Source organism: Pongo pygmaeus, chromosome 8, assembly GCF_028885625.2.
Source record: "Pongo pygmaeus isolate AG05252 chromosome 8, NHGRI_mPonPyg2-v2.0_pri, whole genome shotgun sequence".
Classification (NCBI taxonomy): domain Eukaryota; kingdom Metazoa; phylum Chordata; class Mammalia; order Primates; family Hominidae; genus Pongo; species Pongo pygmaeus.
In genome coordinates this window covers 125,221,862-125,247,393 of record NC_072381.2, presented here as the reverse complement: position 1 = coordinate 125,247,393, position 25,532 = coordinate 125,221,862, and the positions used below count along the sequence as shown (strand labels likewise).

The 25,532-nt window shown below is 39.4% G+C and overlaps 2 protein-coding genes across 6 annotated transcripts in view; one reads left to right on the top strand and one right to left on the bottom strand.

Moving 5' to 3' along the window:
* Positions 1 to 18,475, top strand: part of MCMBP (minichromosome maintenance complex binding protein) — a 57,115-nt gene extending 38,640 nt beyond the window's left edge. For 2 of the 3 annotated variants that reach the window (XM_063670328.1, XM_054435354.2), the window contains exons 6-16: positions 99 to 243; positions 3,748 to 3,899; positions 5,607 to 5,707; positions 6,079 to 6,257; positions 6,916 to 7,039; positions 8,509 to 8,626; positions 10,800 to 10,965; positions 12,443 to 12,576; positions 13,765 to 13,929; positions 17,579 to 17,667; positions 18,071 to 18,475. In XM_063670328.1, the coding sequence (XP_063526398.1) occupies positions 99 to 243; positions 3,748 to 3,899; positions 5,607 to 5,707; positions 6,079 to 6,257; positions 6,916 to 7,039; positions 8,509 to 8,626; positions 10,800 to 10,965; positions 12,443 to 12,576; positions 13,765 to 13,929; positions 17,579 to 17,667; positions 18,071 to 18,197 (1,500 nt within the window). In that variant the 3' untranslated portion in view covers positions 18,198 to 18,475. The remainder of the gene's footprint in view (positions 1 to 98; positions 244 to 3,747; positions 3,900 to 5,606; positions 5,708 to 6,078; positions 6,258 to 6,915; positions 7,040 to 8,508; positions 8,627 to 10,799; positions 10,966 to 12,442; positions 12,577 to 13,764; positions 13,930 to 17,578; positions 17,668 to 18,070) is intronic. The other variant, XM_054435355.2, reaches the window with a different exon arrangement.
* A 2,010-nt stretch (positions 18,476 to 20,485) lies between these two features.
* INPP5F (inositol polyphosphate-5-phosphatase F) overlaps positions 20,486 to 25,532 on the bottom strand; it is a 101,203-nt gene continuing 96,156 nt past the window's right edge. For all 3 annotated transcript variants that reach the window (XM_054435348.2, XM_063670327.1, XM_054435353.2), the window contains one exon: positions 20,486 to 22,992. In XM_054435348.2, the coding sequence (XP_054291323.1) occupies positions 21,840 to 22,992 (1,153 nt within the window). In that variant the 3' untranslated portion in view covers positions 20,486 to 21,839. The remainder of the gene's footprint in view (positions 22,993 to 25,532) is intronic.

Sequence of the window (25,532 nt, the reverse complement as noted above, 5' to 3'; positions counted from 1 at the left end):
AATTGCCAAACCAGTAATTTTTTATAAGTCATATAATTAGCAAAATATTTAGGATATTCCTCAGTTTATGGTAGTCTTTTCTTAACTTTTCGTTTAACGCCTATGTTAATGCAAACCAAGCTCGAGTCAGTCCCTCAACATCCTACACTCCTAGTCGCCACAAGAGGAGTTATGAAGATGATGACGATATGGACCTACAGCCCAATAAACAGAAAGACCAACATGCAGGTGCCAGACAAGCAGGTAGTGTGTGCCAACAGGTTTTCTCTAGACTTTGCTCTCTTACAGTAGATTGGTTTTCAGAGTGAATTGTTACGTAATATAGCTCTATATTTAGGAGCTGGCAATTTATCAGAGTTACAGACATGTTGAGAGTTTTTACAGTACTCTGATCAGACTGTGCTTTGCAAATGAGCAATTAGGCATCACTTTGTGACAAGTGGCTGCTCTAATGTATGTTTTTGGAGTCTCAAGTGACTATCTGGAAAGGTCTTTTCTATCTTCATATTTATTTTTAATACAGAAGCCTGGTACTTCACCCTAAAAATGAGTTATTTTTATCTGAAAACATGCTTTCTCATTTTCTTTTTAATTTTCTTGTTTGTTTGTGTTTTGAGACAGGGTTTCACTCCCATCACCGAGGCTGGAGTGCAGTGGCATAATTGTGGCTTACTGTAGCCTTGACCTCCTGGGCTCAAGTGATCCCCTGTCACTTCAACCTGCCTAGTAGCTAGGGCTATAGGCGCATGCCACCATACGCAGCTAACTTTTTAAATTTTGTGTAGAGATGGGATCTCACTATGTTGCCCAGGCTGGTCTCAAACTCCTGGGCTCAGGTGATCCTTCTATATCAGCCTCCCAAAGCCACTGGCATAACAGGCATGAGCCACCACGCCCAACCAGTCTTAGCTTTTATAAGCAGTGGATTTGTTTGTTATGGTGGGTATATAAGTTTGTCTTTATATTTGTAATATATTCGAGTTTGTAATATATTCGAGTATGTGCTATCCACTTCAGCACCTTTAATCAGAAGGAAAAATTAAAAGGACAAGGAGGCAAAACAAATCAGTCTGGTCATTTACTATCTGCAAGATTGGGTAGAGAAGGCTTTATTTATTTTATTTATTGTTTGTTTATTATTTTATTTTATTTTTTTTTTTTTGAGACAGAGTTTCACTCTTGTTGCCCTGGCTGGATTGCAGTGGCACGATTTTGGCTCACTGCAAGCTCCGCCTCTGGGGTTCAAGCAATTCTCCTGTCTCAGGCTCCTGAGTAGCTGGAATTACAGGCATGCGCCACCACGCCTGGCTAATTTTGTATTTTTAATAGAGACAGGGTTTCTCCATGTTGGTCAGGCTGGTCTCGAGCTCCCGACATCAGATGATCCGCCCGCCTCGGCCTCCCAAAGTGCTGGGATTACAGGCGTGAGCCACCGTGCCTGGCCAAGGCAAATTTAACAATCAGTGGTAAACAGGGATTTACTAATGAATTGTATTTACCCATACATTACTGTACTTTAGAAATTGATATTTCCAAATTTTCTTAATGCTAAGATATATTTTAATGTGTTTAAAATTGGAATGTTTTACTATAAATACATATAAATGTCATAGTATTCTCTTTCTCCACCGATCCCCAGAATATATTAAAATTAATGGTCTATCATCTAGCCTGGACAACATGGCGAAACCCCATCTCTACTAAAAATACAAAAATTAGCCAGGCATGGTGGCAGGCGCCTGTAATCCCAGCTGTTTGGGAGGCTAAGGCAGTAGAATCACTTGAACCCAGAGGGGCGGAGGTTGCAGTGAGCTGAGATTGTGCCATTGCACTCCAGCCAGAGTGACAGAGAGACTCCATCTCAAATAAATATCATAGTAACTTATATATTGTAATATATTCGAGTATGTATTCAAGTCCAAGAAATATGTTAATTCTCTTATCACTTAAGCAGTTGATGCTACTTTTTATTTCTTACCATTCTTGTTTGAATGTCTTAATGCTGGCTTTTTATGCATTTGAGTACTTATTTATATAAAGTAAAACTTGTTGGTGTTTAGTCAATGTTTTAGGCTATACATATTTTTAAACTTTTTATTTTGACACAGTATAGATTTACATGCAGTTGTAAGAAATAATAGAGAGAGGCTGGTCGCGGTGGCTCACACCTATAATCCCAGCCCTTTGGGAGGCCGAGGCAGGCACATCACTTGAGGTCAGGAGTTCCAGTCTGGCCAACATGGTGAAACCCCATCTCTACTAAAAATACAAAAATTAGCTGAGCATGGTGTTGCACGCCTGTAATCCCAGCTACTTAGGAGGCTGAGGCAGGAGAATTGCTTGAACCCGGGAGGTGAAGGTTGCAGTGAGCCCTGATCGCCACCATGCTCCAGCCTGGGTGACAGGGCGAGACTCTGTCTCAAAAAAAAAATAATAATAATACAGAAAGATCTTGTATACCTTTTAGCCTCTACTTCCCCCGATGGTAACACCTTACGTAATTATAGTAGAATGTCATAACCAGAAAATGGACATTGATACAATCATTTTTTATCCTTTTTTTTTTTTTTTTTTTTGAGACGGAGTCTTGCTCTGTCGCCCAGACTGGAGTGCAGTGGCGCAATCTCGGCTCACTGCAAGCTCCGCCTCCCAGGTTCACGCCATTCTCCTGCCTCAGCCTCCCCAGTATCTGGGACTACAGGCACCCATCACCACGCCTGGAATTTTTTGTATTTTTAGTAGAGACGGGGTTTCTCCGTGTTAGCCAGGATGGTCTCGATCTCCTGACCTCGTGATCCACCTGCCTCAGCCTCCCAAAGTGCTGGGATTATAGGCTTGAGCCACTGCGCCTGGCCTGTTCTTTGCAGTTTTATCACATAGGTAGAGTCATGTGGCCACCACCACAGTTAAGATCGGGAATATTTCATTACCCAGATCTCTCACGTTGCCCTTCTATGCCCATAACTACCACTCTCCTGCCTCTTCCGTCCGCACAAGTCTCTAGACCCTAGCAACCACTGGTCTCTTCTCCGTCTCTTAGAATTTTGTCATTTTAAGAATGGAATTATATATTACATAAACGTTGGGGATTGTCTTTTCTTCAGCACAATTCCCTTGAGATCCATCCCAATTGTTGCATGTATCAGTAGTTTGTCCCTTTTATTGCTGAGTGGTGTTTCGTGGTATGGCAGGCTATAATTTGATTCTCATGTTATCAGCCCTAAAGTGTAACTACTTCAGGAGTTGGGGTTATTCTTTTAATGACCTGTATATCCCTAACAACTGGGTTGATTCCTGGTACATACTGGATATTAATAAGTATTTGGTAAATTAATTTATTGCTGTATGGTTTTATTCTGCTTAATTAATAGAAAAAGTATGTTCTACCAAGGAGTTTTGCTGTCAGTAGACCATGTATTCCTTAAATCAAAGATGTCAAAGTAACCATATTGCAAATCAACTTTTGAAACTGGTTATACATGAGATTTGATGGGAGGAATTTGTTGATATCTTACAGTAAGGGGAAAAAAAAGTAAAATTTTTAGATCTTCATGTTTATCTTTGTCCTTTTACAGATCAAACAAAAGACTTTGTTAGTATGTGCTGTTTCCTTAAAAACTGTAACAACTTGAACTTTGCAAGCTCAGAAGCATCACGTATATCAAACTTGAAAGGCACTTATGGAATGTTCTTTTTCTCCAGGAGGCCTTAGAAATGACTAAGTGCAATGCTATCCTTTGAATTTAGGGAGTGTTGGTGGTCTTCAATGGTGTGGAGAGCCAAAACGTTTAGAAACTGAAGCTTCTACTGGGCAACAGCTGAACTCTCTGAACTTGTCTTCTCCTTTTGATTTGAATTTTCCATTGCCAGGAGAGAAGGGCCCTGCATGCCTTGTGAAGGTAATAAAACCTTTCATAGATCCAACACTGAAATGTTATGTGTCTTAGAAAGTAGCTTAGTGTCTGAGCATTTGCATATGTTTTCTTGTGCTGGGCTAGCTATAGCAAATCACTGCAAATTTAATAGCCTAAAGCAGCAAAAGTTTATCATCTTACAGGCTTTAGGTCAGAAATCCAACATGGTCTCACTGTGGTAAACTCGAGGTGCCAGCAGGGCTACATTCCTTTCTCGGAGCCCCTAAGGGAGAATTTCCTTGGCTTGTGGCTCCTTCTTCCATATTCATAGCCAGCAACATTGCATTTGTCTGACCATTTTTTTCATGTTGACATCTCATCTGACCACAACCAGGAAAGTTTCCCCAGTTTTAAGAATCTGTGTGATTACATGGGGCCCAGCCAGTTAATCGAGGATAATCCCCCCCATTTCAAGGTTATTAATTTAATCACACCTGCACGTTCCTTTTGCATGTAAGCTAACATATTCACAAGTTAAAAGAATCGAAGAACATCTCAAATGCAGAAGCAGAACAACTTTTAAATTGTGTCTGTTCCCTTCCTGTATCATTTCTAACATAATATCTTCTTCATTTTTGTCTTCTTCCTTCTCTCAGCAAAACCTATTTCTCACTTATATTTAAGATAAAACAGAAGGAAAAAAACTTTTAATAGTTTGTTCTTCCATCTTACTTATTCTAGTGTTTTGATCCTGATAATTGAGCAAGTGATAGAAGGTTCAGAAATGATTGTTAAGGATTTCTATCCTTATTCTTTGTGCATTTTGGGTTTTTTTGTGTTTGGGGGGTTTTTTTGTTTTGTTTTGAGGCAGTCTCACGCTGGTGTGCAGTGGCATGGTCTCGGCTCACTGCAACTTCTACCTCCTGGGTTCGGGCAATTCTCGTGCCTCAGCCTCCTGAGTAGCTGCGATTACAGGCATGCATCACCACACCCAGCTAGTTCTTTATATTTTTCGTAGAGATGGGGTTTCACTATGTTGGCCAGGCTGGTCTCGAACTCCTGACCTAAGTGACCCACCCACCTCAGCCTCCCAAAGTTCTGGGATTCCAGGGGTGAGCCACTGCACCCAGATTCTCAGTGGTTTTAATTAAAATGACACTTAAATCATATGGCACAGGGACCAAAATTACCACTTTTTCCCCTGCCATGCTTCTACCAGGTCTGATCAATAAACGGCCTTGACTGTTACTCAGTCCATCATGACAGGCAATTTTGAAAGGTTTTTTTTTTTTTTTAATTGTGAAAAATCTTCTGGCCATTCCAAGTTTTGTGTTAATCCGATGTTGCAGTTTATGAATAAATGCAAAGTTAATCATCTTGTTTTTGTTTTTTCCTTTTCTTGGTGTGGTTTAATAGGTTTTGAGATAGTGCACGGTTCTAGTTTTAACTGTCAGCCTTTGGGAAAAGGCTTTTTTTAATTTTAGGAAAGCCTTTTTTTTTTTTTTTTGTAGTACTGTGGTATATTGAAAACAGACATTAGTCTGGAAGTTAGGCATCCTGTGTTTTGGTTTTTCACTTATTTGCTAACTAGCAGAATGACTCTTGGTCTTAATTTATAAAAATTTATAAAATAAAGGACTTGCTTTAAGGTCTATTTCCTGATCTAAAATTCCAAGATATTGGTACTTTAAGACGAATATCTTAAGCTTTGTGTCTGTTCTAACAGTGTGATTTCATGTGGTCTCTTGTTAGGTTTATGAAGATTGGGATTGTTTCAAAGTAAATGACATTCTTGAGCTATATGGCATACTGTCTGTGGATCCTGTGCTGAGTATACTGAGTAATGATGAAAGGTGAGTCTGTGTGCTCTTTTTTTGATCTCCTTTGTTTTTATATAATTTCAAGTTTTCAGAGGTTGCAATGAGCCGAGATCGCATCACTGCACTCCAGCCTGGGCAACACAGTGAGACTCCAAAAAAAATTAAAATAAAAATACCGTTCTTGAAAAATGGAATAAATGCATTATTTCATGATATGTCTTAACAAGCCTGAAGTCTGTGTGATGTAACACTTTAGAACGAGAGGCCACTTTTGTTCTTTAAGGAGATGTACAGGTGGAAATATTCTTGGCTTTAACTCTAATTTTGTTTTCCAAGATGCATATTATTTTTGCATCTGTGCAATTGATGTCTCTCTAAATTGAAACTTTATCATCTCTCCACAGGGATGCCTCTGCACTGCTGGATCCGATGGAGTGCACAGACACAGCAGAAGAGCAGAGAGTACACAGTCCTCCTGCTTCATTAGTGCCGAGAATTCATGTGATCTTAGCCCAGAAGTTGCAACACATCAACCCATTATTGCCTGCCTGCCTTAACAAAGAGGAGAGCAAAACCTGTAAGTGTAAGTGTTACAGCCTAGTCAGCTATCGACTGTTAGCCTCAGTGTGTGTCCAGAGCTGCCTGTAATGTGCTCATAGTGGAATTAAGAGTCAGGTCTTCATTCCTCACAATAAGTGTTTTCAGTAATCTCTCTCTCATTGCCCCATTTTTCTCTTATGTTAATTCTCTTCACTGAAATGAGGACAAAAGAGTATACAAGGCTGCGTGCAGTGGCTCACGGCTGTAATCTTAGCACTTTAGGAGGCCGAGGTGGGTGGATCACCTGAGGTCAGGAGTTCGAGACTAGCCTGGCCAATATGTGAAACCCTGTCTCTACTAAAAATACAAAATTAGCCAGGCGTGGTGGCATGTGCCTGTAATCCCAGCTACTCGGGAGGCTGAGGCAGGAGAATCACTTGAACCGGAGGCAGAGGTTGCGGTGAGCCGAGATGGCGCCATTGCACTCTAGGCTGGGCAAAAAGAGCAAAAGTTGGTCTCAAAAAAAAGGAGGATGCAAACTGCCTTATTTTTAAGATTAGCATCACTTACTGACGGATATGTTAAGCTTTACTTACTGTCCACTGAATTGTTGTGCTTTGCTCACGTAGTTATTTTTTACCTAAGACACTTGAGAGGAACTAGTGTGGGTGTCCTGACTCAGGTCTCCCTTTCTCCTTCAGTTGTTTCAAGTTTCATGTCCGAATTGTCTCCAGTCAGAGCAGAACTTCTTGGGTTCCTTACTCATGCCCTTCTGGGGGATAGTTTGGCTGCTGAATACCTTATATTGCATCTCATCTCCACAGTGTAAGTGCTGTATCCTGGTGGGAATTAGGGGAGTTTGGTGTGTGTGGAAGTGGAAGAGCGGGAAGATTGCTGGTGCAATTTGTGTGTTTTCCTTATTGGGCTTCATCACATGGTTTTTATCTGTTCAGGGTTAACAACTGTTATACCAAATCATAGACAAATTCCTTTTCTTACAGTTTCACATTTAGCATTTTGATTATGTCCCCTTACATTTTAGAGCCAAAATCAGATAAAGCAGTGGTCCCCAACCTTTTTGGCACCAAGGACCCATTTCATGGAAGACCATTTTTCCATGGACCGGAGTGGGGATGGTTTCAGGATGAAACTGTTCCACCTCCGAACATCAGGCATTAGTTAGATTCTCATAAGGGACACACAAATGCACAGTTGACAATAGGGTTCGCGCTCCTGTGAGAGTCTGATGCCACTGCTGATCTGACAGGAGGCGGAACTCAGGCGGTAATGCCCCCTCATCCATGGCCTGGTCCATGGCCTGGGCGTTGGGGACCCACGAGATAAAGGACCTGGCTGATGAGTAAAATGAGCTGTTTTATCCCTTTTGCATTCTGAACACTCTGTTTATACATCCCAAGGCACCCACGTCATGTGCACGTTTAACGTGGACATTGACACTAGCACCGCATCCCTTGACTCTACTGTATTTCTTTGTTTTCTGATTTTAAAACTAGTGTGGGCCTTTGACAAGTTCCAAGAACATAAAGAGGAAAATGCACATCATCTGTAATTTCACCACTTAGAACCTCCGTTAACCTTTAGGTACACGTTCATTGGTTTTTGTTTACATATGTATACATCCCTGCATAGGTCTTAGTTACACTCTAAGTACAGATGTGTGTCTTGTTTTCAGCAGTTGATATATATTAAACATTTTCCCATCATAATGCTTCATGAACTTTGTAGTGGCTGCAAAGTATTTCACTATGCAGTTGTACCATACTGTAACCATTTCCCTAAATGGTAGGTTTTCCTAGCTTTTCTGTATTATAAAGTTGCAGGAAACATCTTTGTGCTGTAAATCTTATCTTTTCTCAAATCAGTCTGTGACAGTAGTACATAATGGTTGAGAGCACAGGCTCTGGAACCAGACTACCCGGATTCATATCCCAGCTCTGTCAGCTTCCGTTTAGATGAACATGTTGCTTATTATCATCTCTGTGCCTCGGATTTCTCATCTGTAAAGCAAAGACAACAGTACCTACCGCTGAATGGTTAGGGGTTAAATGAGGAAGCATTTACCTACTCAGAACGGTCTTTGGCACATGACCAGCAGCACTTAAGTACAAATATTGGCTATTACTTTTATTGCTGTTATTCTGATAAAATAACTGGTCAGAATATTCTGGTTTATTTTTAATGACAATATTAAGCTAATTTTTTTATTCTTTGCTTTTTGATAGAAATCAGGAAGTCACTTCAGCATCTTATTGATTGATCTCTTTCTTTTCTAGATATACAAGAAGAGATGTCCTTCCACTAGGAAAATTTACAGTTAACTTGAGTGGTTGCCCACGGAATAGTACCTTCACGGAACACTTGTATCGAATTATTCAACATCTTGTTCCAGCAGTAAGATGAATATAAATATGTATTATAAACCTAAGCACACTTAAGAAATCCATCTAACTGTCTTTCATTCACTTCAAATATTTAACTTAGAGATTTTAATAGATCTTATTTAAGGGGAAACAAAGCCTACCAAGTTACATAATGTAAAATGTACTTTCCCCTAAACGTTTCACTTTTTTTTTTCTTTTTGCCTAAGCACAAATTTCTGTAAGTCTAACAAAACAATTGCAGTAACTCCCTTAAAATTATACTCTGTTGATACCAATTTGTCCAATTTGGTATCCTTTTTGTACACTAAAGTCTTAAATCTAAATAAACTCTAAATTATAGGAGCATAATTCTTTTAGTTGGGGTAATAAAGTTCTTTATCTCCATTGCCTCAATTTTAATTCTGTTTGGAAAGTTGAGCTCACTTTATTTGCCAGGGTATCTGGAATGCAGTATTTGCGTGGTGGTAGGATCTTGGGAACAGGGGAATTGCTTCTGATTAGTTGTGTGACTGAAAATACTGATCACTTCTTTGGAAATTGAAGAAGGTGCACTAGATCCTTATTGAACCAAATGTATTGAGTGTCTCAGTGCTAACACTCGTCCAGGCCCTCAAGAAGCAGAAGTGGACCAGAATATACCAGTAGTTTTCAGTCTCCTTAGACTCACTTTACACTCTGAAAAATGTATTAGTACTCAAAGAGCTGTTTTTCATGTTATGATTATATTTATCATTAATTTACCAAACTAGAAGATAAAGTAAATACACCTATTAAAAATAAAAAATTACATATAAATATTTTTATAAAAACAACTTTTCCCAAGTCAAAAATGATTAGTGATAAAAGTGACATTGTTTTACATTCTTGCAAATCTCTTTAATGTCTGGATTAATAGGAGACAATGGATGCTTGTATCTGCTTCTGCCTTCAGTCTGTTGTAATCTCAGGTTTTGGTTGAAGTATATGAAGGAAAGCTGGCCTCACACAGATGGAAAAGTAGTTGGTAAAGGAAGTATGGTTTCAATAGCCTTTGCAGATAACTGGGTGGTGGTCTTTGATACTAGACCAAAACTGTCCACATGACATTTTCTTAAAGATAGTTAAGTGTGGAATCTGAAATCCTATTCATAAACTTTCCATAGTCTGCTATGGTAAAATTCATTAGTCTCGCCCATTGAAAGGATCTTTTATCCATGCATGATTTTGACCTGATTGACCCCGTAAAAGGGTTTAAGCACTTCCCTGGGGGTTCTCAGGACCACATTTTGAGAATTATTGAAACAGATCCTTTGCCCTCACAGAGTTTAGGTAGAAGACCAACAAATAAATTAATACATGGTAGGTCATTTAAGCACCCCTAAGCTCCCCCTGTTTTCTTAGAATCAGCACCCCTAAGCTCCCCCTGTTCTTAGAATCACTGAGGTAATACACAAAACTACTGTAAATTTTCGCAATATGTCTTACCTCTTCCTTGACAGCCTTCCCCCACCATACCCTCTTCTCCATCCCTGCCACATTGTTTCAGGCCGGAGGGATGGAAGAATGGATTGGTGTACAAGGCAGAGCACAGAAGGTGTTGGGAATGGTGGCTCAAGAGCTGGAGGAGGAGCATAGATGGGTCGCTTACTCGTTACACTGAGTGAGAAGGTGCTCGTGTCCTGGAGGCACCTCCTGAGAGCTGCAGGTCCCCCCACAGCTCAGTGTGCTCTGCTCCTTGATTTTTCTCTGAAAAGTTTGTTCAAAAATGTCTATGATAAATGAATACAATTTTAACTCAAAGAATATAGAGGAAAATTAAGCTTTTCTCTCCCTGTCTTGAAGAGTAAAATTAACATTTTCTTTTTGTTAGCTAGCTTGTGTTAGGTGAAAGAGGTTAGGCTTTGGGGTATTTAATATTTGTATGTCAGTTATCTACCATTTGTTTCATTGCTTAAATTAAAATTGATTTTCAAGAACATTGAACAAGACATTTGAGAATAAAGTAGCTCATAAAATGGATGAAATTCAAATGTAAGATCTAGATACTATTTTTGCTTCCAGAGTTCAAGAAACCATATCACTACTCCCTTAGAAATTTATAAGATCACTTTTTCCATATGAAACACGATCTTTAATTCCAAGTACATATTTTCTTAAAACAGGGAAACTTAAATTCTTGTTCACTAAAAAATTTCTCTTTGCAGTCTTTTCGTCTACAGATGACTATAGAGAACATGAACCATTTGAAATTCATTCCCCACAAAGACTACACAGCCAATCGCTTGGTCAGTGGGCTCCTCCAGCTGCCCAGCAACACTTCCCTTGTAATCGATGAGACTCTCCTGGAACAGGGGCAGCTGGATACCCCAGGTACGTACATAGATGTTTCTCTTCCATTTCTGACTTCCTTCCCACTAAAGCCAGATCTAGGAATAACTTTTAAAAGAGTATCTATGGACAAATTCACATTTAACAAATAATGTAAGATAAAGGCTTGGCATATGAATTTGATTAAAGCATATGTTATAAACTAATTTTATACACCAACTGTGTTTTGCCATAGTATTCTGAAAGTAGTACAATGGAACAGATATTATATATCTTATATATAATCTTATATATTTAATATATAATATCTTATATATTTTATATATTATATATAATGGAGCAATAATATAAAGGGTAGTATTAATATAATGGAGCAGTAATATAAAGGGTAGTATTAGATGTTGAGGGTCGTAAGGGTTCTTTGGTGAAAAGTTTTGTTGTCAGCGAATGGTTGGAGCCGTCTGTATGGGCCTACAATGTTGGGTTCTTTGCGTAGTTGTATATAACCTAAAATTTTTTGTTCAGTGAGTGTAAGGAATGGTAGAGACAGGGTCTCACTATGTTGCCCAGCTGATCTTGAATTCCTGGGCTCAAGTGATCCTCCTGCCTTGGCCTCCTCCCACAGCGCTGGGATTACAGGTGTGAGCCACTGCACCTGCCCCAAATAGCTTTTTTAAAAAGCTGAAATGGGAGGAAGCTTTACCTTTAGTCATCTAATACCTCAAAAGGAAAGTGTAGAAAAGATATAATAGAATTTTTTTTGTTTTGAGACGGAGTCTTGCTCTGTCGCCCAGGCTGGAGTGCAGTGGCCACTCTCGGCTCACTGCAAGCTCCAACTCCCAGGTTCATACCATTCTCCTGCCTCAGCCTCCCAAGTAGCTGGGACTACAGGTGCCCGCTACCACACCTGCCTGATTATTTTTTAACCTCCCATTGTAAAGTTTGTAAATAGTTTTCAGAGAAGGTCTGAAAAATAATAGATCAAATGGTTTGCGCTAACCTCAGTTGTGGAATATATTATAAAATCACAAGAAAGCAGATTGTTTACCAGTGCTCAAATGAAGACAATTAAGAATACACTGCTGGCGATCAGCTCAAGAGGTAAAGGTAGAAGAAAAAATGAGGTAGACTGGGCACGTTTAAGGCAAAGGGGAATATAAAATCTGTAAAATTCACTAGGCTGATCTATGTATGAAGTTAGTTTTAGTGTTTCCTGGGTTTAGCCCTGTAAATACACCACTTAGAAATAATCATACTTGGGAACTATTTTATGTCTAGGTGCATACCAGATGCTAGGTATTAGATTTGCGGGGGGGATCCCCTGCCCCCAGAAAGTTCTACCTTGACCAAGACTGCTGTAAGCCTACACACTTAGTGACGTTTAGCTTAGTAAATTGGACAGCGCCTCATACCCTTTATTAAAAGCAGTAGAAACTTCATGGCTCATCATCGGTGTCAGCAAAACTGATTTGTTTAGATGATTAAAGTCAAATGACAAAGTGTTTTCCTGCCTTCGTAGGTGTTCATAATGTGACAGCCCTGAGCAACCTCATAACGTGGCAGAAGGTGGATTATGACTTCAGCTACCATCAGATGGAATTCCCCTGCAATATTAACGTTTTCATTACTTCGGAGGGGAGGTCACTCCTCCCGGTATGATGAGTCATTTTTAAATGGAGGGAGGTTGACATTGGAAAAATACCTACATTTTTGCTGTTTCTTGGTACCGCTTATTAATAAGTTACATTTGTTGTAAAAAAAAAAACTGTGACTGCTGATCATTAATGGAATTGAGTATTTTGCACTGCCATGGATGCAAACCTTACATCTACCAAGCTCAGATATCAGCAAATCACGAGACCAGCAAGGCTGTTGGCAGCAGAAACACCCACATGTGAGCATAGCGAGATTGCCTGATTTTAACATCCAGACTTCGGTTCTTGCTACCTTTGACCCATTGTTTTCTGCTAATCTTATGTGAAAAATATTTTAGAGTTCGTTTTAAAATGTCTTTGGTCACTTGGTAGTTATTTTCATGCTTTACGGTGAAATGCTCTGGTATGTCTTCAGAGTGGCTGGTAAAGAGAGCTTTTAATTCTGTGGATGATGAGAAATGCTCCCAGTTGTCAAATGGTGTATAGTCTCTGTATAATAGTATTCACCTGCGATTGATGAGAAACCGCCTTTGACTAAGAATGAAATGGCTAAGGATATGTTTTCTGTGTGCAAGTGTTGATAGACCTTTTTAATTAGCTGCTTTTTAGAGGTTGGCTACATTTTTATGTGCTTACTGATACCATTGAGGAAACATAAGTAACCAAGAAAAAGCCTTCATAATTATTTCTGAGGTAGTTATAAAGCTATATTTCTGAGGTAGTTATAAATTAATATTAAAAATAGATGCTCACCGGGTGCGGTGGCTCACGCCTGTAATCCTAGCACTTTGGGAGGCCAAGGCAGGTGGATTGCGTGAGCCCAGGACTTTGAGGCCAGCCTGGACAACATGATGAAACTTGTCTCTACAAAAAATTCAAAAATTAGCCAGGCATGGTGGCATGCACCTGTGGTCCCACCACTAAGGAGGCTGAGGTGGGAGGATCACTTGAGCCTGGGAGGCAGATTGCAGTGAGCTGCGATCACACCACTGCACTCCAGCCTGGGCGACAGGACAAAACCCTTGTCTCACACACACAGAAAAAAAAACATTATTCCCTCCCCCTAAATAATAAATGGTATTTTCTAATTCCTATAGGGGCTGACAGACTCTATGATGCATCTTTCTTTAAAAATGTAGATTAATTTAGGAACTCAGAAAATACAGTGTACTCCTTCTCTTTTCAGGCAGACTGCCAGATTCACTTACAGCCCCAGCTAATTCCACCAAACATGGAGGAGTACATGAACAGCCTTCTCTCAGCGGTGCTGCCTTCCGTGCTGAACAAATTCCGCATTTATCTAACTCTTTTGAGATTCTTGGAATACAGCATATCTGATGAAATAACCAAGGTATGTCTAGGTTAAAATAAAGGATTTCCCTGTGTTGAATTGCAGTATGCAACCAATTTACATTTACCATAATTACTGATAAGGTTATTTTGCTGTTTGTTTTCTGTCATGTCTTTTTTTATTCCTCTGTTACTCCATTATTTTTTTGTTTGAAATAGGTATTTTCCAGTGTCCCGTTTTAATCCCTTGAAGTTTCTTAAAGTTATTTTCTTAGTGGTTGCCCTGGGGGGATAAACTTAACATGTTAGTATAATCATCTATTAAGGATTAATGCCAGTTTGTTTAGTTATTTTTAATTAAAAAAAAATTTGTGTGGCTAATGCCAGTTTAATTATATTATACAAAGACTTTGCCCCTTTATAATTCTGTTCCTTCTCCTCTCCTTTGTGCTGCTGTCATACAATTACCTCTCAATACATTGTATGTCCATCAACACATTTAGAATTACTGCTTTTGCAGTTGTCTTTTAGAGAAAAAAGTTAGAAATGGAAAAGACTTCTGTACTATTTTTTCTATTTGCCTATGCAATCACTTTTACCAGCACCCTTTATTTCCTCATGTGGGGTGGGTTCATGTCACTGTCTAGTATCTTTTCATTTTAGCCTGAAGAACTGTCTTTAGTGTTTCTTGCATGGCAGGTCTACTTGTGCAAATTCTTTTTTTTTTTTTTTTTTTTGAGACAGGGTCTCGCTCTGTCACCCAGGCTAGAGTGCAGTGTTGTGACCATGGCTCACTGCAGCCTCAACCCCCCCAGGCTCAAGCCATCCTCCCACTTCAGCCTCCTGAGTAGTTGGGACCACAGGCATGTGCCACTGTGCCCAGCTAATTCTTTGGTTTTTTTTGGTGTGTGTGTGTGGTGTGTGTGGGTGTGGGTGTGGGTGTGGGTGTGGGTGTGTGTGTGTGGTGTGTGTGGGTGTGTGTGTGTGGTGTGTGTGGGTGTGTGGGGGTGTGTGGGTGTGTGGGTGTGGGTGGGTGTGTGGGTGTGGGGGTGTGTGGGTGTGGGTGTGTGTGGTGTGTGTGGGTGTGGGTGTGGGTGGGTGTGTGGGTGTGGTGTGTGTGGGTGTGTGTGGGGGGGGGTGTGGGTGTGTGTGTGTGGGTGTGTGTGTTCTCTTTATGTTGCCCAGGCTAGTCTCGAACTCCTGAGTTCAAGTTATCCTCTCTCCTTAGCCTCCCAAAATTCTGGAATTAGAGGTGTGAGCTACCATGCCCAGCCCTCTTTTAAGTTTTTGTTTATCTGGGAATGTCTTAATTTCTCCTTAAGGCTAGTTTTGCTGGATGTAGAATTCTTGGTTTTATAGTCTTTGTCTCATCATTTCAAATATGTCCTCCCACCACTTTCTGGCCTCTGGTGGTTTCTACTGAGAAGCCAGCTAGTTTCTGATGAGGATCCTTTGTACTCGCTGAGTCATTTTTCTGTCACTGCTTTCAAGATTTTGTGGCTTTTGACAGTTTTGACTATGATGTGTCTATGTGTGGATCTCTGAGTTTATCCTACATGGAGTTTGTTGAGCTTCTTGGAGGTGCAGAATAATTCATATTTTGGGGAAGTTTTCAACAAATTTGGGAAGGTTTTTGCCATGTTTCTTTCTGCCTCATTTCTCTCTCCTCTCCTCTGACACTCCCACTGTGTATCTGATGATGCATTTAATGGTATCCCACAGGTCTTCAAGGCTCTGTTTATTTTCCCTCATTCTTCTTTTTTTGTTCTGTTTCTTAGACTAATCTCAGTGAACTTCTCTTCAAGTTTAGTGATTTTCTTCTGCCTGATCAAATCTGAGCACCTCTAGAGAATTTTGACTATATTTTTCAACTGCAGAATTTTTATTTCCTTCTAAAAAATTATTTCTTTTTATTGACACTCTCTATTTGGTGATTCTCATATTTTCCTGAAGTTCTTTTTATGTGGTTTCCTTTATTTCTTTGAATGTTTAAAATAGCCAGTTTAGAGTCTTTTTGTCTAATGTTTGAGTTTCCTCTGGGACAGTTTTCTGCTGACCCCCTTATCCCCAAAGTGTGAGCCATACCTTCTGGTTTCTTTGTACTTTTTTGTTGAAAACCAGACATTTTATTTGGTCAGTGGGGTCTCACTGTATCACCCAGGCTGCAATAGTAAGTAGCACAGCCACAGCTCACTGCAGACTTAAACTCCTGGGCTCAAGTGATCCTCTTGCCTCAGTAGCTGGGACAATAGGTGTGTGCCACCATGCCCAACTAAAGTTTTGTTTTTATTTTTTTCTTTTCTTTCTTTTTTTTTTTTTTTTTTTTTTTTGGTAGTGATGAGGTCTTGCTTTATTGCCTAGGCTGGTCAACTCCTGGCTTCAAGTAGTCCTCCCAATGTGTTGGGATTACAGGCGTAAGCCACCACACCTAGCCACAACCAGACATTTTAAATTATATAATATGGCAACTCTGCTTTGGAAGTTACTCTGGAAATTAAACCTCCCTAGGGTTTATTGTTGTTGCTGTTTGTTACTGTTGGTAGGTTGTTTAGTAACTTTTTTGACTAATTCTATAAAGTCTGTATCTTTGTCACATGTGGGCACTGAAGTCTCTGCTCTGTTAGTTTTGTGGTTAATGATTGGAAAGAAATTTCCTTAAATGCCGGGAAGTAGTCTCCCAGTCTAAGGGTGAATAATAATCATAAATAAAAATAAAAGTTGGGGCAAGCCTTCAATTCAACACTTAGCCATACATTTACAAGCCTGTCTTAGCCTTCATTTCCTGCTCGCACAGAGCCTACAGGTTATCCAGAGGTGGGAGTTAAGGTCTCTGAGCATGTCTGCAGCCTTCTGAGTTCCTAGGAGTTACATACTTGAGGTTTTAAGAGCCTTCTACAGACATGTCATTTCCCAGCTAGCTTTTCTGTTTAAGGGTTTGGGTTAGTCTGTTGTTTGCCGCAGCTGTTACCCAGTGTCTCAGGTAGCTAAGGTGATTGGTAATTTCTTCTGATTGTTTTTGATAAATGCCCTGGGGAAAGAGGTGGGTCATAGTAGACAGGCTTCCCGTCAGGTTAAATAAAGACAACCTTGCAAATGGGTCCTTCCAGGGAGCCACCAGACAGGTGGTCAGATGACAGTTCTCCAGGAACAGCACTTGGAAGGAGCCCTAGCCCTGTTCTCTCTCCGGAGGCTGCCAGGCTGTTGGTTTTTGAAGCTATTAATTATCGCCTGGAGGGGAAGGGGTTGGAATTTAGGAGCAGGACATGTTAAAATGCTGCAAGTCTCAACATTCTTACCAATAATCACCTGGTTTTCTTGCATAAATGCTCTCTGGATTGCTGCAAGTGTGGTTTTATTTCTAGTTTTTAAAAAGCTGATTTTGATCAGTATTAACAGTAGAGACAGTTTTCTGCGGTCCCTTCTCTGCCATTTTCACTAACATCACTCTTCCTTTGTTGAAAAGCATTGTTTCCTATTTGTTTCCTGTGCCGGTTGCTGATTTATATGTTTGCTTGACCTTAAATGAATCTGAGTTTCATTATTTTATTTTCATCAGCAGCATTATGTATGTATATGCTTTGGTACTTTCACCCATATTGCCTCCTTTGTCTAAGAGGCCGACATCCACCTTACTACATCAGTCAAGGAACCATGTTAATTTTTCTCTTCCTTACAAAAATGCACATCATTTACATTTACTTTTGATAAAGGCAGTTGAAGATGACTTTGTGGAAATGCGGAAGAACGACCCTCAGAGCATCACTGCTGATGATCTTCACCAGCTGCTCGTGGTGGCTCGGTAAGTGGCGCGTGTCCATTATTGCTTTTTCGGTAAGCTTGTGTATATGTCTTCTGAGTTATTCAGCAGTAACTGAGGCAGACTTCTAAAAACGGAAATGAACTTTTCCTTTTAAAAACGCTGTATGAAAGGGCTCATTGAGGGGGAATCGAGTTTGGCTGGTGATCCCTTCAGTGGAACAGGCATGCTGCTTGTTCTCTAAGCTTCACAGAGTGAGCCACCCTCCAATTCTGACTCAACGATTTCTTTGTAGAAGCCTAACTTGGCTGTTGACTTGTGTGTAACTACCAGATGGTCTTGTCTCCTAATGTGGTCTGTGTTTTCACAAAGTATTCCTAGGTCTTAACAAAATTTAAAACTTAATATCCCAGCTCTAGACTTAAATTTCTGTGTTTCAAACCAGGTGTCTGTCTCTCAGTGCTGGTCAGACAACGCTGTCAAGAGAACGATGGCTGAGAGCAAAGCAGCTAGAGTCTTTAAGAAGAACGAGGCTTCAGCAGCAAAAATGTGTGAATGGAAATGAACTTTAAAGATGTGATACCTATGAAGAGTAATGGGCAAATTGTAGCCACATAATTGTAAAATTCAGATATTCATTTATACCACATTGTTTTATAGGTAATTTCTATCACAAACCAGTGACATTTCCTGAAATCAAGCCTGGTAACATCTGATGTTTATATGATATTCAGTAAGGACTTTTACCTTACTGATTTCATGGAGCTTTTGAAGTTTGTTTTATAATTATATAAATTAGTAATGATGTAAAAAAAGTATTTGATATTAAAAGTTTAATATTGATAATGTTGCTGATTGTACCATTTCCTTAGCTTCAGCTGAGTCATAGGCCAGACTGTTGAAATGCTGAAATGAAGAAGGTTGTTGCAATTTCAAAGTCAGAGGAATCGTGCTTCGCATTTCTTATGTTTTCTAGTTCTTTGTTTTTCCAGTTCACAGTGGGTTGGGGTGCATTCAGTAGTCCATCTTTGGGGAACGGAGGCGTATTTGCCATTGATTCACATGACTACATGAAATTCTGTACTGTCATTTCCCAGATGTTTGGCCACAGAAACTTTTTCCCACTTAACATTTGTTAACAAACAGCCTGCAAAACTAAACTTGTACATGGCAGTGGTTCCCAGACTTTTGTATTTTATGGACCAGTAATATTTCCAAAAATCTGGGGGACTATAAGGTTGCCAATTTACCTTGCCAAGTAATCCAAATAAATCACTGTATTATCACCATTATTTTTTTCATAAAAGGACAATCTATCTCTGAATAGGAGTCCTTTAAACGGAATGAATGTGGCTTTTGGGGGCAAAAGAAACCAAGACACTACATTGTCTTTATTTTCTCCTATCCCAGTGCATTTGAGAACCATGCATAAGGGAATGCCATGCTACAAAGTTGTGCCCAAATATGAAAACAAAACAGTAAACTTAAAAAGCAATACCCCCTTTAGAAAGCTTTTATTTTTTTAATGTCATTTAGTTGCTTTGATTCTATTGGAGTTTTGGCATTTTATATGGGATCATCAGTTGGTTCCAAGTATGTTAGATCAGCTACTCCAGTAACAGCCTCGTACAACTGCAGGTAGGTTTTCTCCAGACCAATTAGTTTTAATAGAGCAAACTAACAGACCGTAGTAGCACGGTTATGGCAACCAGAATCTTCAGAAAGGTTAGGACATTACTTTTTAAGCTGTCAGTGGTATCAAGTAACTTACCTAGTTGGAGACAGATAAAGGATCCCTTACATTTTTTCCTATAAGGCCTAAGTTGAAATTAACCAAGGAAACAGGGTCAGCCTTGAAAAATCAAGGAACTCATTGTACCTAATAACTGAAGTAAAAATTACTAGTTGTTCAACTTTTCCTAAACTCAAATCTATTTTTATAAACTAATGTAAATAATGTTTATATTAGAGTTGAACTGGTTTTCATTTTTATAATTGGTAGACTAGACCTTCCTTAAACTTTTAGAAATAAAATGAAGGCTTAAGTGGATTTGTGAGGATAAAATACATTTTAACTGTCCTAGAGCAAAGTAGATTAGTCACCATGTGTTTTTTGTGCCAACGTAAATTGTAATTTACCAAAGAAAATATATACATTGCTTGGTCTTGCAGAAAAGTTCCCTTGAAAGAACCTTTCCAATAAATAAAACGTCCCAAATTAGCAGTACCTTGGGCTGTTTTTCATGAGTAAGAAAGATTCACCATCCCATGTAATCTGTGTGGAAAAAGACCATGTCCTCTTGGTGGAAGACATGAGAGAGCTGAACTGAAGTGGAGGCGGTGGTGCAAGAGGGACCTTCCTGCTCAAGGCCCGCCCAGGCAGTGGAATGGAGTGCAGTGCTTGGCTGCAGAAACCCTTTGTCCCTCACCTATATATACACGGACAGTCAAGTTTGTTGCTCTAATATAAAGCACAGCGTTAATCCTGTATGGCCAGGAAACTGAGTAGACTCCTGTGTAACCCTGTTTGGAACTTTGCCTTCTTAAAATGATTTTTCAAAGATCTCTTTTGAACTAATTTCTGTAGAGTTTAAACGTGTATTTTATCACCTAATGTTGGGTTGTATTTTCTCCCATGTTGGGAACCCTTAATATTTTCAGGACCCGGAAGAAAAGTTGGTAGAAGCAAGCATTCAGTTTTGAATGTTTGGATTTAAAGTATAGTTTCTGATCCATTTCACTTTTTAAATCATATTTCAAAGGAGTAAAATACTGGCAACAGCTAGACCAAGTGTTCAGTTACAGCAAATTTGCCGTTTACAAATTCTTTAATCTGTTATGCAAGGAATTCTCATACACATTTGTCACTTTAAATTACAATCGTACTTTATTTTAATAATCACAAGATTTAACACATAAAAAAAAGATACCACTAATAACAAAAGTGGAATGCTTATCAAAGTTACGACATAATGTTCAGCTGAGAATCAGTCACTTCAACAGGGTAAAGCTCTAAAGATACCAGACGAACCAATACTTGCCGTACAACTTTCTTACTGTGGGGATTACAGGGGCAGCCCTGGTTCTGTGTGGTCAGTTATAGTCAGACAGATTCAGCACAACTGTTTCAGACTAAATTTTTTTTGAGACACGGTCTTGCTCTGTCCCCCAGGCTGGAGGTCAGTGGCACAATCACAGCTCACTGCAGCCTCAACCTCATGGGCTCAAGCAATCCTCCTGCATAGCTAGGAACACAGGCATGCACCACTATGCCCAGCTAATTTTTGTATTTTTTTGTAGAAACAGATGTTTCCCAGGCTGGTCTCAAACTCCTGGCCTCCCAAAGTGTTGGGATTATAGGTGTGAGCCACTGCACCAGGCCCAGACTAAATTTTGGAGTTGTGGATCGTCTACATAAGATGTCAAGGATGCCCCTGCTGGAATAAATTAAAACCTGACTGACTTCTAGAATTTCCAGTAGCTAATATGTGTGTTCTTACATTCCAGAAAACAGCAAAATGAAATCTAATAGGTGCTGGTATTCACCTCTGATGTATCAGGTTTACTGTGTGCCAAGTCTTAATGCTCCTAGGTTTACACTGTATAGGCAGCAGAGTATTTTTAATGTGTTCAAGTAGAATACGGGGAAAATTAGGATCAAATGAGAATTCATTTCTCTAGTGTTAATAACCCTCAACTCCTCAGGGAATAGTTAAGCCATCAAAACTAAAATAGCTTTATATTCAAATGCTTCAGTAACATGTTAAAGTCACTAAAAACTAAATGTGTAATTTACTTTGTAGAGGTAAGAACACAAAGGAATGAACTGACAAACAGAACAAATTATGAAAAACGCTAATCCCCTAAGCATCCGCATGTCCAGCCCTTGTGTCTACTTAAAGTAGTCTACCCACCCCACTCCAAAAAAAGGTTCAGGTTATATCCCAAAGTGACCTGTTGCTGAATTACTTTCAAATAAGCAAAGTGCTCTGTAGTGTATAAGCTACTCAGGTCTACACATTCTAGAATGATGCACTTCTGTAGTCCTGGCGGTAAAATTTGGAAATCTACTCAGGTTCAGACTCCATTTAAAACCCTTTCCAATGAACAGAATTTGTGATCCCTGGGTTCAGACAGTACAATTAAAATACCCCAAGAGGTGAAAACTTCGTATTTTTAAATAAAAGCCATGGAAGGATTCTTACGGCTAAAAGCTAAATCTGAATTATCCGTGTCTGGCATTGTATAAACATCTTTTTAAGTTCATTTTGCTGGACTTGATTATTGACTTCAGGTTCTGGAGGACTCTTCTGAACTTTTGCCACTGCAAAGTTTATCCCATGGGTTAATCCAGCTTGGGTAATACTAGCAACCTGGACCATGGAACTTCGAATCTTGGCAAAGGGAGAGACTGCTCTGCTGCTACTGCTCTCTGAAGGAGAAGGAGTTACATGAAGCCCTGTCTCAAGTTCAGGCATGCTGGAAGCAGAGCTGGGGGTTTTTTGAGATGCAACTGAATGCGCTGGCTCAACTGACAAAAACTGTGGGCCCGTTGCAGAAAGAGAGACATCTAATTGCGATGGCCGAGAAGGTGTCTGTTCTGTTGATTCTGATTGGGTTTCTTCATTTGAAACTTGATTGGTCATTTGATTTCTTTCCTGACTAGCCTGCTGAGACACAGACCTGGTCTCTGATAGGTGGGTCACTTTGTTTTGTGCATCTTGCACAAATCTGTGGCAGTAAATATCCATAGGCTTGGCAAAGCCAGTCAGTATGTGTACGTTGCCAGCAGAAGGACTTTTCTTCAAAGGAGACTCCTGGCCTTTTCCAAGCCCACTCCCATGAGCAACAGTAATCTCTGAAGGAGCATGAATGCTACTATCTGTGCTGCTAAGAGACTGGGACCGACTGCCCAGTCGAGGCGCTGAAGCAATAATACCACAACTAGGAAGAACATAATCTATTGGCCCTACACTCTCTAATGAGTTAGCTAGCTGCCTGTCTTCATCAGACTTAGAATTTGTAAGGAATTCATCAGAGTGGTAGGAGTCATTATCTGAAGACAAGTCCCCATCAGACTCTGCCTGAACCTTATCCATCACTCCTGTGTTTTCCATAGTTTCAAGACTACTATCTGATTTCCAAAGATTTACTTTTAAGTTTGGTTTTAGAAAGTTAACTTTCATTTCAGGTTTGGTAAAGTTTCCTAGCTTTCGGAGGTTGCCAATATTTACATTGGATTTGGTCTGCTTCACTTTTTGATTTAGAGATGAAAATTTACTCATTAAAAAATTCTTTCCCTGGACCAAAGAACCTTGGTTTTGAGACCTGATACCAATGATGTCTTCGTGAGGTTTACTGCTCTTCCTACAAATTAGAAGAGAAAAAAGTTAATTCCCCATGGAATCCAATATGCCAGTTCCAGTTATTAACATAAGTGAAAACACTTATTCAAATTGGTCCCAACTTCTTGAAAACAGTGCATTGCTGACAACCCTCAGAGTTGACATTAAAATAGTGCTATCCAATAGAAATATATGAAATACATACGTAATTTTTCTAGCAGCCACATTAAAAAGCAGCAATGAAATAGTATTTCATTTAACCCAATATATACAAAATATTTCAACATAAAAATATTAAAAGATTAATATTCCTTTTTGAACTAATTCAACATAGGCAAATGTGCAGTGTGTTCTATAATTACAGCACACCTGAATTCAGCCTAGTCACATTCTAAAAGGCTTCACAACCACATGTGGTGAGTGGCTACCATTGTGGGCAGTGTGGGTCTAGCACAGCCACCATCTGCACAATCAGCAAAGACATCTCTGACTATAAATGGGAATCTGCAGCACCGTAACTAAGGTTATCTATACACATCCCAGTGTGGCTCAAATTCAGATAGTGGGGGGAGACGGGTAAGACTTCCATTTTCTTATATGTCCTGTGGGTTACCTGAATTTATTTTAAAAAATTTGGGACATTTAACAATTACTCTTAGTGTCTTCTCTCCTTTGGTATCCCTCATGACAGCTATAAAAAAGAAAAGTTGATGCTATTTGCCACAAATGTCTCAGTATGTGCACTTGTACTGTTGGATCATGCAAGATCACTGATCATGAGCATACTGCAGAAAAATTATGGGTTAAAGTAATTCTTTAACAAAAGCCTGAACCATTTTCTTCTGGCCAAATGGCTCTCTTCACTAGCAGAATGTGGACCACAAAACCCGACAGATGCTCATTAGAAAGAAAAGCCACACTTTGTAAATATGAAATAATCTGTTGATGGGCATTCTTTTTCCAAATTCAAAAGCCTAGTGTTTAAAACATACTATTTTCTCCACAAAGTATTTAGAAAAAATTTTCAATGTTTCCTCTCATCAGTTTACTTAGGAGTTAAAAATGTATCACTTGTGGCCACACGAGTGGTGTCAAGGATGGCAAAATCCTTGTAGGGCCCTTGCTCTCAGACCGGTTCTCTTGGCAAAATACCACCTACTTGTGGAGACAGTCAGTGTTACTGTGTATCAAAATTTTTAAACACACCTAGAGGGATATCCTAAGCATATTTTAAATGCCATATCACTCAAGATAATGAAACTCTGGGTCTTCAGAGTTTTTCTTGAAACTGAGGATAAGCAATAACCTTTGTATGGCACTGTTAGGGACAAGTGAAATATCCACGTCTTTCAATCCAGATTCACAACCTGAGGATGCTATTCTAAAGAAATTATCCTAAACATGAAAAAGTAATACATGACAAAGGTTATCTGTCATGACTTTTTTATAAAAGGAAAAAATGCTTAGCAACCAAAATTCTTGGCAATTGAGTTTAATAGCTGTGTGCCAGGTCTGAGTGCGTTATTCAGTTCATGCAATGCACTGACATGGATTTTCTCTCATCTTACAGATAACAAAACGGAAGTAAAGGAGTATGTTTTCCAAGGTTAAAGAGTAATTGATAGAACCAGGAGTCACAGAGTCCATGTTACGAACCCACATAATACATTTCCAAACTGATCACAGTAGACATCTATTTAAATGGTAGTTATGAATTCTACAGTAATGTGGAAAATGCATAAAATACAATCTTTAGCAATAAAAGGTTATTAACCTGTATAGGTTAAAAATGTGTACAAGAGGCTGGGTGCAGTGGCTTTACAGAAGAATTACAATTAACAAGTATAGAAGGAATGAAAATTAGAAAAATCACCATAGATCATGACAGGAATAATTACTATGGAAAAGATCCACAATGGTTATGAAAATAAATAGTCTCAAGTTTACACAGAAACAATATTTACATAGTCTCAAAGTAATTTCCCCTAAATATTTAGCAATTATAAAAAGGAAGACACAAAGTTTGCAGTGCAGAATCCTGGCAGATGCTACCCCAGCCAAGTAATCAAGCTTAACCTCAACAATACTACACAGGCCATCACGCCCTCCCTCCCCACAGCACGAGGCACTGAGAAGTGCACATCGCCTCTGCGGTGTCCTTCCTGACCATGCATAACCTCAGCTTCATCAGGAAAGAACACTGGACAAACCTACATGGAGGCATGTTCTATAAAACAGCTGACCAGTACTCTTAAAAAATGTCAAAGTTATTATAGAAAAGACAAGATTGAAGAAATAACATTAAACTATAGAGACAACTAAATGCAGTGTCAAATCCCAGACTGGATCCTGGAACAGAAGAAGGATGCTAGTGAACACCTAGTGAAATCTGTACTTTGGTTAATCTTACCGTGCCAAGGTTACTTTCTTAAGTTTTGATAAATGGTCTATGGTTATAAGTTGGTAATATAAAGGGAAGCCAAAGGAAGAGTATATGGAAACCCTCTAAATTACCTGTGCAACTCTTCTGTAAGTCTAAAACTTACCTGAAAATTGTATACA